The 16,074-nt window shown below is 30.6% G+C and overlaps 3 protein-coding genes across 7 annotated transcripts; all 3 read left to right on the top strand.

The window, feature by feature from the left end:
• The first annotated feature begins 1,880 nt into the window (after window positions 1-1,880).
• Window positions 1,881-2,911, top strand: LOC148204641 (uncharacterized). The gene is made up of 3 exons (XM_088094945.1): window positions 1,881-1,961; window positions 2,294-2,509; window positions 2,787-2,911. The coding sequence occupies exons 1-3, from the start codon at window positions 1,947-1,949 to the stop codon at window positions 2,847-2,849; spliced, it is 294 nt and encodes a 97-aa protein (XP_087951071.1). The 5' UTR covers window positions 1,881-1,946; the 3' UTR covers window positions 2,850-2,911.
• A 1,847-nt stretch (window positions 2,912-4,758) lies between these two features.
• On the top strand, window positions 4,759-9,047 carry PYD2 (pyrimidine 2). The gene is made up of 13 exons (XM_088094941.1): window positions 4,759-4,952; window positions 5,141-5,272; window positions 5,349-5,400; window positions 5,939-6,208; window positions 6,334-6,545; window positions 6,853-6,973; window positions 7,459-7,546; window positions 7,642-7,720; window positions 7,908-7,995; window positions 8,093-8,133; window positions 8,241-8,293; window positions 8,402-8,558; window positions 8,636-9,047. Exons 1-13 carry the CDS (start codon window positions 4,866-4,868, stop codon window positions 8,825-8,827), a joined length of 1,572 nt encoding a protein of 523 aa, XP_087951067.1. The 5' UTR covers window positions 4,759-4,865; the 3' UTR covers window positions 8,828-9,047.
• On the top strand, window positions 9,018-16,074 carry LOC124832444 (las1-like family protein). Of its 5 annotated transcripts, none has more exons than XM_088094926.1 (10): window positions 9,018-9,127; window positions 10,421-10,677; window positions 10,752-10,843; window positions 10,973-11,044; window positions 11,147-11,253; window positions 11,419-11,474; window positions 12,253-12,427; window positions 13,717-13,800; window positions 14,373-14,660; window positions 15,043-16,074. In XM_088094926.1, exons 2-10 carry the CDS (start codon window positions 10,501-10,503, stop codon window positions 15,888-15,890), a joined length of 1,899 nt encoding a protein of 632 aa, XP_087951052.1. In that variant the 5' UTR covers window positions 9,018-9,127; window positions 10,421-10,500; the 3' UTR covers window positions 15,891-16,074. The 5 variants fall into 5 exon arrangements, with proteins under 5 accessions (XP_087951052.1, XP_087951047.1, XP_087951058.1 ...); XM_088094921.1 differs by lacking the exon at window positions 9,018-9,127 and adding an exon at window positions 9,133-9,150; XM_088094932.1 differs by lacking the exon at window positions 9,018-9,127 and having other exon boundaries at window positions 10,299-10,677; window positions 14,373-14,645.

The following is a 16,074-nucleotide window of genomic DNA, read 5'->3' as shown; positions in this document are numbered from 1 at the left end:
AACTATAAAAATCTTTTGGATTATACGACAGATACAATTTAAACTCAAAATATTAACACATTAGAAAAATCTTTTGAATTATACAACAAATACAATTTAAAGAAGTTTCCAAAACAATGACAAGTGAGTACCAAACCAAATTGTTTTATATGTATTCATTACCACATTTATCTCTAATTATTTGATATCAAATTTAGTTTACAACAACATTAACAAAAGACTTGGTCTGTTGGACTAAATTAACTATTATAATGAAAATACTATCTAAAAAATAAAAAAATTATAAAAATTATTTAAATTTACTTATATAATTATAATAATAATTTGTTTATTATTGTAAAAAAGAATAAACACACATGGATATATATGTATTTTGATTCGTAATTTCTAGACTAGTTTAGAATAAATTCAAAAGGAAAGATAGATTAGTTGATTCAATAACTCGTAAATTTATTTCCACATTAACGTAGTCATGCATCATACTATACTACATCATTTTTAAATAATTTATAATTAATTCCCTTTTAAAAATTCAACTAATTTATTATTTTATATTTATTTTACTGTTTTAATTTTTGTCTATTATTGTTTTTCTATCCTAACACAAGAAAAAATAGTTTTTTTACTGTTAAACAGCTTAGTAAAACCACACTTTAAAGCAACTTCAATGTTAGCTCATACATTTCTTCAAGGGCAATGGTATATTAACAGGTTCCATTCATTTGGCATATTTTTTTTATAATGGAAAGTAGAGAATATTTTTTTTTCCTTTCTTCAATAACAAAAAAAAAAAATGCTTCAAGCAACTGATATTTTGTTTAAGCATGGTAATTAATTTGTGTTTTTTAAAATTAATGAGATTTCATTTATTTACAAATATTTTTATTAGTTTTAATTCTCTTAATTTCTCCCGTCATTAATAATTGTATTCTTAAATTTTGTGTGGGCTATACATGTATAGTTACAGTAAGGTTCACAAAAATTAGATTTTTCAAAAGTCTAAGTCATTAATGTATTCGGTTGAATTGGAAAGTGACTCTAGGATATTTTTTTAAAGGAAAATGATTTATAGAAATATATATTATACATTAGTTTTTATATAAAATTAGCCACTCAAACGTATAGTATGATTCTTAAAAGAAATTAGCACAACAAGCGTATAGTTACATGCTAATTAAATGGAGTAAATTTTAAACTCAATTGTTTTCTTAAATAAATTATGAATAAATAAAAATAACGGTATAATATTCATTATCAATTTTTAAGTATAAGATAATTTATATATTCAAAACATTTACTTATATATATATATATATATATATATATATATATATATATATATATTATCATCAACAAATATTAGTTGTGGATATTTTGTAAATGGAAGAGTTGAACCTAAAATCTTTTCTATCATTCTTTCTAACTTTATTACTAAGAAAATCTTATAACTCAATTTATTATATGAAATATTTAATGAACATGTAACCAGAAAAAATATTGACATACTTTTTTTTAAGACAAATTAAAATATTATTATACTATTTCTTTTTAGTTTCGTCAATTTACACATTTTCATTGAAAAAAGTGTGTGGATGAACTTTTTAACACAAAATAACTATCATATCAAAGTTGGAAAATATTAGGTTATAATTTTTAAAATCTCATAATAGAAGAAAAATATAAGTGGACAAGCACATTTTTTTGTCCTACTTTAACTCTACTCACAACACATTAATCTACAAACACACAAATTCTGTTAACCCTTTCTTTTAAACTTGATATTTTAAGTCTTGGTGTAACAAATCATCTAGTTTTATCATAGTTTTTTATAGTTAAAATTTGAATGATTTTCAATTATATTTTATAGAGTAGTAGTAACAAACAATTCATTTTGTAGAATAGTGGTAGCCCCATGTTCTTAGGATCCCTCGCCATTCTACTCGGTCATGGGATTAAATGAGGTAGTTCTGATCTTAAAATCTACAGAGATTATTTAATCATGATATAAGTTAAGCTTGAAATATGTGGTATAGAGAAAGAAAAGTTGTGAAGTTGTGTATAGTTAAATTGTAATGTTTCATTTATGAGTTTACTACTTGTAAGACATTTAGATGTTCATGGTAATTGTTAAATGGTTAATCACATTATGAAATAGATAATGAACATTGATCAAAATATGAATGAAAACATGGCTAAAATGAAATCCTTAATTGGTCATTTAAATATTTTTTACCTGAGTCTATGTCACAAAATGAGCAACAACAATTGTATTGACCAATATTATTTTATGCAGAAAGATATTGTTGTAATATCTGTGCCTGATTTTGGAGGAGAGTGGAACCAAGAAGCACAAAGAGCTACTAACTATTCAACGGTGTTCACCCAAGCTCAAAAAAACAAAAAACATAAAAAAACCAAATGTAAATGTCTTGAAAATGAACGAGAGTTTGTTATTGCCAAACATGGTCAAGCTCCTTTTCATCATGCTTATGCTCAAGAAGATCTTATGGTGAGTTATAAAATTGTATGTGTTTCTTCAAATTTCAATGATTGTCACATAAATTATATGCATGTTGAATACATAAAAATCACTACATATAAATCATTGATTGTCAAAATTGACATACATCCAATAGATTAATTTAGCAAGTTACTATGAAAGTTTGTTTCAACATTTGTATTATCTTGATTTCATGTGTTTATATTTTCAATTTACGTTTGACATATTTGATATATATTGAAGTAGTACAATTTCTAATTCATTTGTGTTGATTACAACGATGCAGAAAAAGAAAAGGATCATCACCTACATAAATTGTTGTATTAGGCCTACAATCGTCACTCCATAATGTTCAAATCAACAACATTATACTAAACATTAGGGATCTAGATTTGTACAAAACATACGTAGACTTGTACAATACATACATAGATGAGATGAATTTTAAAACTCTCACAATCTTAGTAAGGGTTAATTATTGTAAATTATTTTATTGAAGTCATTTTCTTTTTTCTTTTTAGTTTTAAAGAATAAACAATGTACACTACGTGAATAAAAAATGTACATTATCTATTGCAATTAAGGAGTCCTTACTTGGGTCAAGATAAACTATCTTAAACCTTCTTGTTGAAGTTGATTTGCAAAGAAAATTTAACATTCTCGATTTCTTTTACTCATTTCATCAAGAGTCTTCTTTATTGTTCCTTTTGAATACATATTCATCATAAAATTGGTAATTAATTTTTGACTTAAGATTCAAAGCTATATATATTAATACAAATTCACAAATTACTATTAGAAGAAAAGTAAAATTAAGTTATATATGATAAGATTGTTGGATTATTCACTAGATTATTCCAGTGAACATATTATCATTACAAAATTTAAAATATTTAGATAATATGAGTCCCCAAAAGTCATTCAACAAATACAAAGTCTCACATTGTTTTTAATTCAAAGTTTTAAAATTATATACATATATAAAATTATTTTTTAATATATTTCTAATAAGTAGATTCGTGATTTTACTTCTAAAATTTTAATAAATGTACTTAAGTAAAAATGTCCCAATTAACATATATTTTGCTTTAAAAATAATTTGTTTTTTCTTACATTTAGCCATGAAACAAAATAATAATAATAAAAATTAAATATGTTTGTAGTTGTGTGAAATTAAAACTTATTAATGTCTAAAACTTTGTTAATTTTTTTTAACTCAATTAGGTTAGAAAGATTATTTTTATTTATTTTTTAAATTTAAAACCAAATTACATCAAAGTTTGAAATATAAACCAATTATAAGATTAAAAACTTATTTAAATTATGATAATAATAATAATAATAATAATAATAATAATAATAATTATTATTATTATTATTATTATTATAATAATCAGTATTTTTTAAATAAAATAAATCAAATTTAACTCCATATGGGATAGAATCATGAACCCATATGATAAGTTTGTCATTAAATAATTATTATGTTTTTTCAAAACACTTTTTATGTGTTTGTTAAAATTTTAAAATAATAAAATAAAAAATGGAAATTTTAGTTAGAATAAAAAGCTATTTAAAACTAATTCTATTAAAATAAGGTATTTTTTATTTTTTAAAACAACCTAAAAGATAATCACTAGATTATTTTATACTTAAACATCTGTTTAATCCCAAACAAACGGATCTATATCTATCAAATCTTATTTTTTAGTATATATCATTTGTAGTTGTACCTACCATTTACGAACATTTGATTAAAAAAACCAATCTATGAACCTTCAGAGACTAGTGAAAAAAAAAAACACCTCTCCTTTAAGACTCTTTAGATAAACATCAAAGAGAAAAGATCTTGGTTAAATAAAAAAAAAAAAGAAAACATGTTAAATACCTAATTCCAAAGACACTAAAACAACAAAAAAACATAAAAGGAAAAATAAACATAATTGTGCAAACATTTTGGATTTGTTAAATTTCTATGGTGCTATGAAGTTTTTGAAAAAAGAGAGTTAAAATGATGTTTTTATTATTATTTTTGTTAAAATTAACAAATTGATCCATTTTGAAGAAATTTAAAACTCTAATGATATACGCGAATAAACAAACTTAACTAATAAACTTTGCTGGTAATAATGGTGAAATAAAATAAAGAATTAAGTTTTTTTATTAAGATATTTAAAATTAATTTTTAACATTTTTAATGAGTTTTTATATGATTTTTAATTTTTAATATTGTAAGAAAATCACTTTTCTTCACAGAAGTTTTCCGAAGCTCAAAACTGCATTTTCCAGCAGCTATCCAAACAGGCTCCTCGTTGACAGAGATAGCAACTCCGACTCTCTCGAGAGTGTCTGGTCGGAACAGAGAATGCGATTCGTTACATCACAATTCCTTCACATTTTCTCTTTTACTTTCTTCACTTTCATTACCTCTTCACTTTCACAATCCAATCAGGTTCACTTCTATATCTTACTTTTCTTTTTTCATATTTTCATTTTTCGGTTTCTCTTTTTGCGTTGACAGAAGAGTTCGAACTTCGATTTTCAAGTGTTTCAACTATCTATAATCAGAAATTGAGCTTAGATTCTCATTTCCACTAGTTTCTTTGCTGAATTCGAGTTTTTCTTTTTCGAATGATTCAGTTTTGTGATGCTGGAACTGGATCGTCCAAGTTGTTGGTCAAAGGAGGCACGGTAGTGAACGCTCATCACCAACAGATTGCTGATGTTTACGTGGAAGATGGTGTAATTGTTGCAGTTAATCCTAACATCAGGGTATTTGATGAAACTCCCTTGGAGTAGCACTTCTTAATTTGCTGTTTTCTAATGATTGATTCGGTTCCATTCCCAGGTTGGAGACGACGTCACTGTCATAGATGCCTTCGGCAAATATGTCATGCCAGGTTTCAACCTATACAACTATAATTCATCTCCTGTTACTGTTAGATCAAGGACATGTTTGGATGCAAGCTAACACGTTTTCCAAAGTTTGTCTACTGGAAATATAATATTCTCTTCTAACAGAGAAGCTCTCAAAACTTGTTCTAGCTTATATCCAAACAGAATCAAAATTAGAATGCATGGACAGTGTAAATCTTTTTTTGTCCTTTATTCTTAACTCCAAATTCTAAGTCATTAGAGTCCATCTTAATTGTTTTATTTATTGGACCTCTGGAATGGTCTTTTGTTGAGTAGTTATTGAATCACCATACATGTCTAGAGTTGTAAAGCTCAATTGTAGGAGGAATTGCATTAATCAGTGATATGATAATATTAATATACATGAGTTGTTGATGACAACCAATTGCCATGTATGATAAGTTTGATGTTTTTTTAGTATAGAAGTAATTGGTGAGATGATTTATGAATTGGTTGACAGTGTAAAAGGTACATGAAAATTTATGATAGTCTCTATGAATGCTCCTTTTGTTAATTGATCAGGGGGCATTGATCCTCATACCCATCTAGAAATCGATGATGGTTTTACTACAGCGGTTGACGACTTCTTCAGTGGTCAGGCTGCAGCATTGGCTGGTGGGACAACAATGCACATTGACTTCGTAATACCACTGAATGGGAGTTTGACAGCTGGTTTTGAGGACTATGAAAAAAAGGCAAAGAAGTCTTGCATGGATTATGGTTTTCATATGGTTATTACCAAATGGGACGAAACTGTTTCGAGAGAAATGGAGCTCATGGTCAAGGAAAAAGGTCGTGATTTATTATTCCTTGCTTCGTTATAATAATTTGGTTGATTAGGTGGTAGTAATAGTAACCATTTGGGTGAGGGATGAAGAATTTATTCCCGGAAGTATGAATTTGTTTTATAATTGCAGGTATAAACTCTTTCAAGTTTTTCATGGCATACAAAGGAATTGTTATGGTCAATGATGAGCTTCTTCTGGAAGGATTTAAAAAATGCAAGTCTCTTGGTGCCTTAGCCATGGTCCACGCGGAAAATGGAGATGCTGTGTATGAAGGGCAAGAGAAAATGATAGAGCTTGGAATAACTGGTCCGGAAGGGCATGCTCTTTCAAGGCCTTCAGTGGTAAATTCTAAGATTTGTTTTTTCATGATGAATAATGAATTTACTGTGTAATGGAATGCTAATATTGGCATGCCCTGTTTCATTATCTTCTTCATTGTCCAACCAAACTATAATGTACAATTTTCATGCTGGTGTCCAAATTTGGCATACTTATGATAACCACTGTAGTTTGGCATTTGTTGTTTTCCGTTCTCATCTGTTTTCATCAACATTTAGTTGGTAGTTAATTATATTGATTACCTGTTGTTTTTTTTCCCATATTTCAATATTGATCATACAGAACATTCGCCTATTGGACTTTATATAGGTGGAAGGAGAGGCAACCGGTCGTGCCATTCGTTTAGCAGATTTTGTGAACACTCCTCTATATGTAGTTCATGTAATGAGCATTGATGCAATGGAAGAAATTGCAAAAGCCCGGAAATCAGGTTCTTCAATCCTTTTATTGCTAGTCTCAATTTTTATTCATGTATTAGGAGAGTAGTAGATTATTATTTTGGGGAGAAATGCAAAAAGAAAATATATTTAACTTGAACTGATAGCTTCGATAAATTGGCTAACTTGATAACCATTTATAACTAGTTTAGTTTTTTCTAAGTATCTTCTGTAGTCATTAAACGAGCTTCCTAAGTAAAATTCCATTTCTGATATAGAGAGACTGGATAGTTTCCTGCCTTTTTACCCCTATTTCTTTGTTTCGTACTTTTCTGATTTGGAGGAGTACTTATCCTCTCCTAGGTGAACTTTCTGTCTCTTCATTCAATTCTGAAAAAAGAGTTTTCTGATGAATGGTCACGATGAAGATGAACAAAAGGATCTTTCTATGTCTCTGGATGACATCTCAAGTTTTTCTGTTCCCCGATAACATAGTTTTATGCAATAGTAAGATCAACTGTTTGTTATTGTGCTGAAGGACAAAAGGTAATCGGAGAACCTATTGCCTCTGGGTTAGCCCTTGATGAGTCTTGGCTTTGGCATCCAGACTTTGAGATTGCAGCAAAGCAAGTGCCTTCACTTGTTTCAATGTCTTGTTTACTGCTTTCTTACATTGCTTTGAATTTTAAGAACATAAGCCTTATCCATTCTCACGTTTCAGATACGTGATGAGCCCCCCCATTAGGAAAAGAGGACATGATAAGGCTCTTCAAGCTGCTCTTTCAACAGGAATTTTGCAGGTTTCACATAATGATTCAGGCTTAGGTTCAATAACCATTTAAAGATAATTAGGACAGTATTGGCTACAAAATGCATCCTATCATATTCATTATTCCTGATCTATGTATTATATATGCCCTGAACTCAGTTATGTGCTCTTTTACTACGATGCTTTTTGACCAAAGGTTACCTTTTACAAATTTGCAGCTGGTAGGAACTGATCATTGTGCCTTTAACTCCACTCAAAAAGCTCGTGGAATTGATGACTTCCGGAAAATTCCTAACGGTGTCAATGGTAATCACAACAAAGTCCTGGATGTTTGTGGCCTAAATACATTGATGCTCATTTGAAATGGTTCCTTACTAATATACATTGCAACCAAAATCTGTAGGTATTGAAGAAAGAATGCATTTGGTATGGGACATCATGGTGGTAAGACATCAACTACGCCTGTTTAGCATCCTCTTTTTATTAGGTTGGAGTAAAATGGTGGCGAGGTTAAGCTCTTAACTTGAACTTATGGCTTATGAATCTCACAGGAGTCTGGCCAAATAACCCCCTCTGATTATGTCCGTTTAACAAGCACAGAATGGTATATTTTCAGTCAAAGTGCATATTAGCTTCCAGTTCTTGGGAAGCAGTTTGGTAAAGAGGCCAAAAGCTAAAATAATTACTGATATTTTTTCTATGATCATTTTAGCGCTCGAATCTTCAACATATATCCAAAGAAAGGAGCTATTCTGCCGGGATCTGATGCAGATATTATCATCCTCAATCCAAATTCAAGCTTTGAGATAAGTGCAAAGTCCCACCACTCTAGACTGGACACAAATGTGTACGAGGGAAGGACAGGAAAGGTACTGGTTTAACTATAAACAGGACCATATAAGGATTAAATTTAGTGAACTGAGTGCAACATCAATCCTTTTGGCAGGGAAAAATTGAAGTGACTATTGCAGGAGGAAGAGTTGTTTGGGAAAATGATGAACTAAAGGTTACTCCTGGTAGTGGGAGATACATCCAAATGCCACCCTTTAGTTATCTGTTTGATGGACTGGACAAGAAGGATGCCATTTATCTGAATTCCCTTCAAGCCCCAGTAAAGCGAGCCAAAGCCAGCAGCTAAAAAGCATCTGAGATCCTTTTCTAGTCAAATTCCAACATTTTACCGCGTGAAAGAACAATGTTGATTGTTGCTAATCCTTTGTTGTTTAATGTGGTACTTAAATCTTAAGATTCTCCTAATGGATTAGTATTTAGCATTTTGTGCAAATAAAGAAAAATATGTATGTTGTAATAAATGTATTTCACGCCACCTTTTCCACTAATGTACTTAAAATTGCAGATACTGTGTCAATAGCGATTGGAGAAAATGGAGACAATGGTTATAGCCATAGCCATCAGAATGCAAATGGAGGGTCTGAAAGTAAAACCTTTTTCACCGCACAGGTTTCTTTACAATATACATTTTTAATTGATAATTAAAATAAGGGTTAAATATGTTTTTGGTCCCTTAACGTTTAGTGAAAATTGGAATTAGTCTCTTTTTAAAACTTTGGCCTAATTTAGTCCCTAAACTTTATAAATGTGTGAATTTAGTCCTTTTAACCAAGTTTTGTTAACTTAATTTGATGTTTCAAGTGCGTTTCATGATAGCATTTGAGTTGTTTATACGGTTTGACACATTTTTGCTTCAATGTTAACTGAGAAATGTGTTTGAAACATCAAATAAAGTTAACAAATTTTGGTTAAAAGGATTAAATTTACACATTTCTAAAGTTTGGGGACTAAATTAGTCCAAAGTTTTGAAGATGAACTAATTCCAATTTTCAGTGAAAAGTTAAGGGATCAAAAACATATTTAACCCTTAAAATAATGATGTTATGTGTGTGTTTGTGTTTCAACAGTATAACACACTATAAATTCTTCACATCATTTTTTCACTAATCATTATTTTTATTTTTATTTTCTTTTATATAAATTATTTTCTATTAATCATGACACGTAAGCAATCAATAACCATTTGATTAAGGAAAATCATCCTGATAATCCAAATTAGACACTAACAAACTCAACCAACAACAATTCAATTTTAACCAAGTTCAAGAAAGGCAGAAAACATCTATGCTAAAATAGTATAAATAGGACATGTCTCACATAGAAGAGTTAAATTGACTTTTAAAGCATTTATGATCATCACAAAACACTACATAGCTTGATCCTTGCTGAAAAAAGGATAAAGACTAAGAAGGAAGATCCATTGAAAGAGATTATATTATCCAAATAAAAACAATTTACTACTAATATTATTATTAATTTTATTTTCTTAAAAGACACCTAGTTATTCAGTAGTTAATATTAATGTTATTTAAAACACATTTTCTGATTAAAAATTTATTTTGTTATTATGTAATATTATATAATTATTTATCTTTAATTTTTAATTTAATTGTTTTTAAAATTTATTTCACCACCAAAAATAATTAAAACTAATAATTTAAGTTAAAATAATTCATAATATATTATTTAACAAATAATCAAAGATAAAAGTTAACAAATAAAAAATATATATGACAGACCATAAAAATTAAAATTATCTATTTTATAAATGTGTTTTTACAACACTTTATATGATGCATATCAATGCGGATAGAATATATATCGTATAAATTTTAAAAACCATAATAGCAAGGAGTGAGTAATCCGTGGAGAATATTAGGATTGAAAAGAAGAGGGAAATAGCAGCGCTGGAAGTGTGACTAAAAGCAGCGGTGCGTTAACACTTCGCCGCCACCTGAGATGGATCCGCCATTGTTATTAGGGTTCGAACAAGTAGCCAACGTGGTTGCAGAATCGCCGTCGTCTTCATCAAGCGCACGAAGATTAGTGCCTTGGTTAAATTGGGACGAGTGGCTCTTCGTCAAACGCGCTCTCTTCTCCAATTCTCCTCACTCTGTTTCATCAGCTCTCAAACGAGTAAGTTTCTCAATTTCCTTCTCATAAGACGGTGCAACTGTAAACCTAACCGCGTTTTCTTTTCTGCGTTTCAGATATCCACATGGCGAAGTCGAGGTTCTTTGCCGGTTTTAATCGAAGTCACTGCTTCCATAATCGAAATTCAACTCAAAGACTCCTATTTCAGGTAACCTTGACTCCTCTCCTCTTGTACCTCTTATTAACATTTTCCTTTTCAAATTAGAAAAATAATATATATGCATAATACATTAGGTATATGTTAAACTTTAAGCAACTTTGTTTGATTTAATTGTAGGCAGGATCAATTGAATGAAGCTTCTCTTTCAGAGGAGATGCTTTCTATGCTGTATTGCATGGCGATCATGAGGTTTGCTTACTCTGCCTTTCTTTTTTATGTTTCTTTTTGCCATTGATAGTCACATTTTGAAAACTTTTCCTTGTTAAGTATAATGGTGTTTTTCTTTTGAAGGCTTGTGAATTGTGCTGTTGAGAAGACGCGCAAGAAAGAAGTGGCATCGATTGCAGTGGCAGCTGATGCAATTGGTATTCCGCGCATGCTGATTGATATTCGACATGGTGAACGAGTCTCCTCCTGCCCTTGTTAATTATTGTTTTTGTCTTGCTGATAGAATGGGACATGATCTTCATACTGGTCAAATGTCAAAAAACTTCACATCATTGTTTCTTTCATTTCATTATGGGCGGCCATGCCTTTTTTCTTATTTATTGCTGTAATTGCAGAGGGATCACACCGTGAACTTCCATCACTTAAGATTGTTCGTAGTGCTTCTGTCAAGGTCTGTACAGTTCATTTCAGTTTGATTGATTATCTGTCTCTCAACAATCTATAGGCTATTTTGTAATTAAATTCTTAACACGTGGGTGTAGTCCATGGTTGGGGTTAAATTGTTGGCATTCAGAAAAGGACTGGACTGAATTTTCTTTCTCAATGTCTTTGTGTAACTGTACTATAATAGTTTTAATATATGAAAGAAAGTATTGTTGCTCTTGTAATGGTATCAAAAGACTGAGTGCATGCATGTATTCACTGAAATATATGCTATATTTGCAATGGACTAAGTTATTATTTTCTGTTTCTAATAACTGCTTGATTGCTTTCACACATTAATTTTTTCCTCCTCTGTACATTTCTTTTACATTGTTTATTGTTTAATTATATAGCATTACGATGATTCAATTCAAATGATAACCAGAACCATTTGTTATCCAAGTTATACTCTATACTCTAAACTCAGATAATGTCACAGGACCTTGGTAAAATCTACTTTTAGACTTTACATGACTGTAAGTAAGACACTAGTTAATTATTCTATCACTTTCTATGTGCCAGCTTGGCGTTGTCATGTCAGAAAGTGATATTTGAAATCTACTTTGTGGTTTGTTGTTATCACCATCTTCAGAATAATGCACACTTCTTTTTTACATTTTAAAATTGAATTTTAATATATCCATGATTGAATAGTTTTATCTTACTTCAGTGTGGACAATTTCTTCCCATATTCTTAACATGTATGTTTATCTCCAAACTCATCTAATGTTTGGTAATAATTTCAGGCACTTGATTGGTTAAAATCTTATTATTGGGAGCCTCAGAGCAAAGCAATTCCTTTTCAAGGTGAAGGAATAACAGAAGTCAAGAAAGAAATTAAGTCTAAGATTCGTGAATTAGCTATCTTCTTGAAAGTCAATGGGAGTGTCCAGTCTAGTTCTTCACAGCTAAAGGGAAAACGTCCGTAAGCAATTTTCATTTTCATCATATTTTGACTTTAGTCATTGTCTTGCACTTGTTTATTTGAAGTCAAATATCTTCAATTCTATGTGGAATGAGAGGTATTATTTAGGTTGAAACTTCTGTTTTCCTATTTTCTGTTTCATTATAGTGGATAAAACTTGTGCACGTGGGAAAGTATGTGATTTAATTTTGAAAGCCCAATACAAAAATTTGATGGTTGGAAGTCCTTTGCTCCATTATTTTGTGGATCGTGTATTCTGTGTTTAGGATGCATGATATAAACCTTTTGGATCTAGTTTATTTTTTCTTGGTAATCTAGTGTTTTTCCATCTTGGTCACTGATATTCCAATTCCTCTAGCATCAGAAATAATAAATATTGTAAGAGTAATTAAAGAAACAATAATGTCATTGTTGCTTTCTATTTCATTTTCAGAATGTGATATACTTTCCATGTAGTTTGTGATTGTATTGTACTTTTTGTTTGTATATTGTATAACCAAATTTTATCTAACCCCCTCCCCATGCGTGAAAAAGATTAAAGTGGAAACCTGTATACCAATTTAATTTTATACTCATGGCTTGTTTTATTTTTTCCCATTCACTTGCTTTAACTTGAGGTCCGTACTTAATTTAAATATAAAGAATAAATTTTTGTAGTATAATGGTAAGGGTAACACAGGTCAAGGAATTTTTATTATTGGATGTAAAGTTCATGGTGTAGTATTGTTTTTAGATTGCATACAAGATATATTTATAGATGTAGTTTACTACTAGCTGTTATAAGAACTGACAGCTGCACAAAGAAAATAAGAAGCTGTACAAGTTAACTATAGTGTTTGTACTAACAATAACAGTAACATGACATATTTTTCCTCCAGTAATATCTTTTGAAGAGCAACTCCTATGATAACTTTTTTACAAGCTCGTTGCTTTTTAAAAGCAAGTCCTCATTTTTCTATTATATTATATCAATTTAGTTCTAGCTTGTATAGATGTGTCCAACGTACGAAGTAGGGTTATTATGCTTGTCTGCGGAACCCTATAAACATCTACTTCTTGATACAGTTTCTTTTGGAAATTATGGATTTTTGCTCACATTAAAGTGAAACATTTCATTTTTTGCTTCATATGCTTACCACCTTGTGATAATATTTTATTTATTTCATGGCAAGTATTTTGTCTATAGTCAGCTGTTGTTGGGGTAGATTTTTTGTTTTAAAGCATGTACTTGCCATTTTTTTGTGTCTAGAAAATTCTGACGTCTTGTGTATTTTCTCTTTTAAAGGGGTCAAACAGGGTGAATTGCTTTTTGGGCGAAATAAACTATTGTCTCTTATGATTGGGAAGAGTAAACCTTCACGAACTGAAGGTATTATATTGTTCAAATTTCTTAATCCAATAAAACTTATTTGTTGTCTTTGTGTGTGTAAAAGGAGAATGGGTTGCAGAGGGATATAGGACAAGACATACTTTAAAATTGTGTCTGAAGACCATGTAACTAAAAAAAATGGAAAAGAAAGGATGCAACACCATTTGTTTCTACTTAACCTCTTTTACAGGATACTGTTGTTTTCTTGGTCTCTTTCTGGTGTTTAAATCACATCTTGATTTTTGAGAGTTCCTTAGTTTATTATGCTAAGAGATTGGTTTTCTGTTTTTGAGTGGGTGTTCTTTCCTTCTTTATCGTGGTTGTTCTGTTTTAGGAGGATTCCTGACCATCTCATCTTTTTTTCTTTCATAAGTAACTCAAGTGTTGGATTTCCTTGAAGCTGATCGATCAAATAGATGAGATTCTTAATATATAATATGATATATTGGGTATTCTTATCTTACTCTGATAAATAAGTGATACTGAACTAATTTGCTGTAGAGTAACTTTAGTTTTCATTATTGTTTCAGGGTATCCATGACCTAATTACTTGTGAATTGCAATGCTTTCAGGATCTAAGAAGCAGATCAAGAAGATCTTGAAATATATTCTTCAATTATATTCCTCCTTTTCTTTAGAGATTGTTTCTGTGTTGTTGGAGTATCTTTTTAAAGCTTTAAGTTCCTCAGAGTTGGAAGAGAAGGCAGACGATGTTTCTATTGGTCCAACTACAGAGAAGGTTTTGGCTGATTGGAAGCTTGTCATACTTAAACTGTGCAATAAGGAACCAGAATTACTTCTGAATCTTCTTAAGGAAGTCCTTGATATGATCGAGACTCGGGAAGGTATAAAGCACGAAGGTTGGTTGCATTTTTTCCTTGTAAAGCACCCCTTTTCATTATGTAGAGTTTCTGGTTGAAGTTTAATATCTGTTTGTTTTGGGGTACTTGGGATGTATCTTTCCTGTGTGCTTTTCTTCTTTGATGTCATGTTCAGTTACTTATTAAATGCCATATACATTCTAGGGCTTTTGCAATGTACTACTGATAGAAATGCTTTTTTTATTGGATTCCCTTAGGTATAGCTTCCGCCTTAAGTCCACAAGAAGTCAGATATTGAGTCAATTTTTTTTTGTCCATTTTTTTTTGGGTGTCTGTTCTCTTACTTAGCACTTGACTTTAGCTTGCTTAGTTTCTTCAATATTGATCTCAAATCGTGCCATTTTTTTTAAAACTTTGGTAGATAACCCAAATATGGAGATTTTACAATCAAGGACAGAGTTTCGGCTTTCTTCTTTGTTTGCATGGCTTGTTGGAATTCTCAGTAGAGTTCCTTCTGCAGCAGCAAATGTGCCAAAAGGAGTTTTCCTTGGACTTGTTCATAGATGTCTTCTAATATCACAATTAATCAACAAGCAGCTCATGGATTCAGCAGTTCAGCTCACAGAACTGATGGATGACAACTACTTGATGGAGAAAGTTAAAAGTTTCTCTCACATTAGTTTGTGGAATTTAGAGCAAGCAGATGATCAAAGCTCTTTATTAACTTCAAATAACATTTTCCAATTGGACGAATCTATACATGAAGCAGCTAAACAGCTAGAGTTATTTAAGCATCAGGTTACGAAAAATAAAACCCCAAAAGCGTTGGATTGTGACACTAAAAAATCACAGACATGGACTCTAGCAAAATCATGGAACCCATGTCCTATTGGAATGTTGCCCCGTGCTGTTGGGTCATCCGGCCGTCTTCCCGTTCTTGACATTATCAACAATGAAAAACAGAATCAAGTATCATCTGGTTGTCTTCCCGTTGTTGACATTATTGACAATGAAGAACAAGATCTAATATGGGAAAAGGAAGAGAATTGGAAATTGACCCCACAAGGTGCAAAGAGAGATGCCACAATAGACCTTCTGCAACTTGATAATTCAACTGTTAAGAAGATGAGAAAGACCGAAGAATTTGGTGAATTAAACAATGAATTACCACTGCAAGGGGGTAAAGGATATCTCATAGTAGGCGGAGTTTGGAAGAAACTTACAGACGAGCTCCTAGTCATTGATTCTTCCATTAAGATTTTAGTTTAATTTATATTTACTGCTTAGTTCTTAGCAAGATTGAATTCATGATATGTTGGTTATTTGTATCCTCATTTATTTGTTTTATTTTAAAAGGTATGCCTGAAATATGCAATTTCATGAACATAAGAGAATCATCATGTAGCTTAATTACCTGAACAACATTCATGCATACAATAGGAATTTCGGTCTA

Source organism: Vigna umbellata, chromosome 1 (genome assembly GCF_029865625.1).
Source record: "Vigna umbellata cultivar VRB3 chromosome 1, Vumbellata_1.0, whole genome shotgun sequence".
NCBI classification, from domain to species: domain Eukaryota; kingdom Viridiplantae; phylum Streptophyta; class Magnoliopsida; order Fabales; family Fabaceae; genus Vigna; species Vigna umbellata.
This window is presented reverse-complemented; position numbering and strand designations above follow the sequence as displayed.

Excerpts from the sequence above, each read along its gene's own strand:
- LOC148204641 (XM_088094945.1), top strand. Across the intron at positions 2,510-2,786 it reads ATGCTCAAGAAGATCTTATG|AAAAAGAAAAGGATCATCAC; the intron begins GTGAGTTATAAA and ends ACAACGATGCAG.
- PYD2 (XM_088094941.1), top strand. The coding sequence starts at position 4,866 with ATGCGATTCGTTACATCACAATTCCTTCACATTTTCTCTTTTACTTTC. Across the intron at positions 7,996-8,092 it reads AATTCCTAACGGTGTCAATG|GTATTGAAGAAAGAATGCAT; the intron begins GTAATCACAACA and ends CAAAATCTGTAG. Across the intron at positions 8,294-8,401 it reads CGTTTAACAAGCACAGAATG|CGCTCGAATCTTCAACATAT; the intron begins GTATATTTTCAG and ends TGATCATTTTAG.
- LOC124832444 (XM_088094926.1), top strand. The coding sequence starts at position 10,501 with ATGGATCCGCCATTGTTATTAGGGTTCGAACAAGTAGCCAACGTGGTT. Across the intron at positions 11,254-11,418 it reads GCTGATTGATATTCGACATG|AGGGATCACACCGTGAACTT; the intron begins GTGAACGAGTCT and ends CTGTAATTGCAG. Across the intron at positions 14,661-15,042 it reads GGAAGGTATAAAGCACGAAG|ATAACCCAAATATGGAGATT; the intron begins GTTGGTTGCATT and ends AAACTTTGGTAG.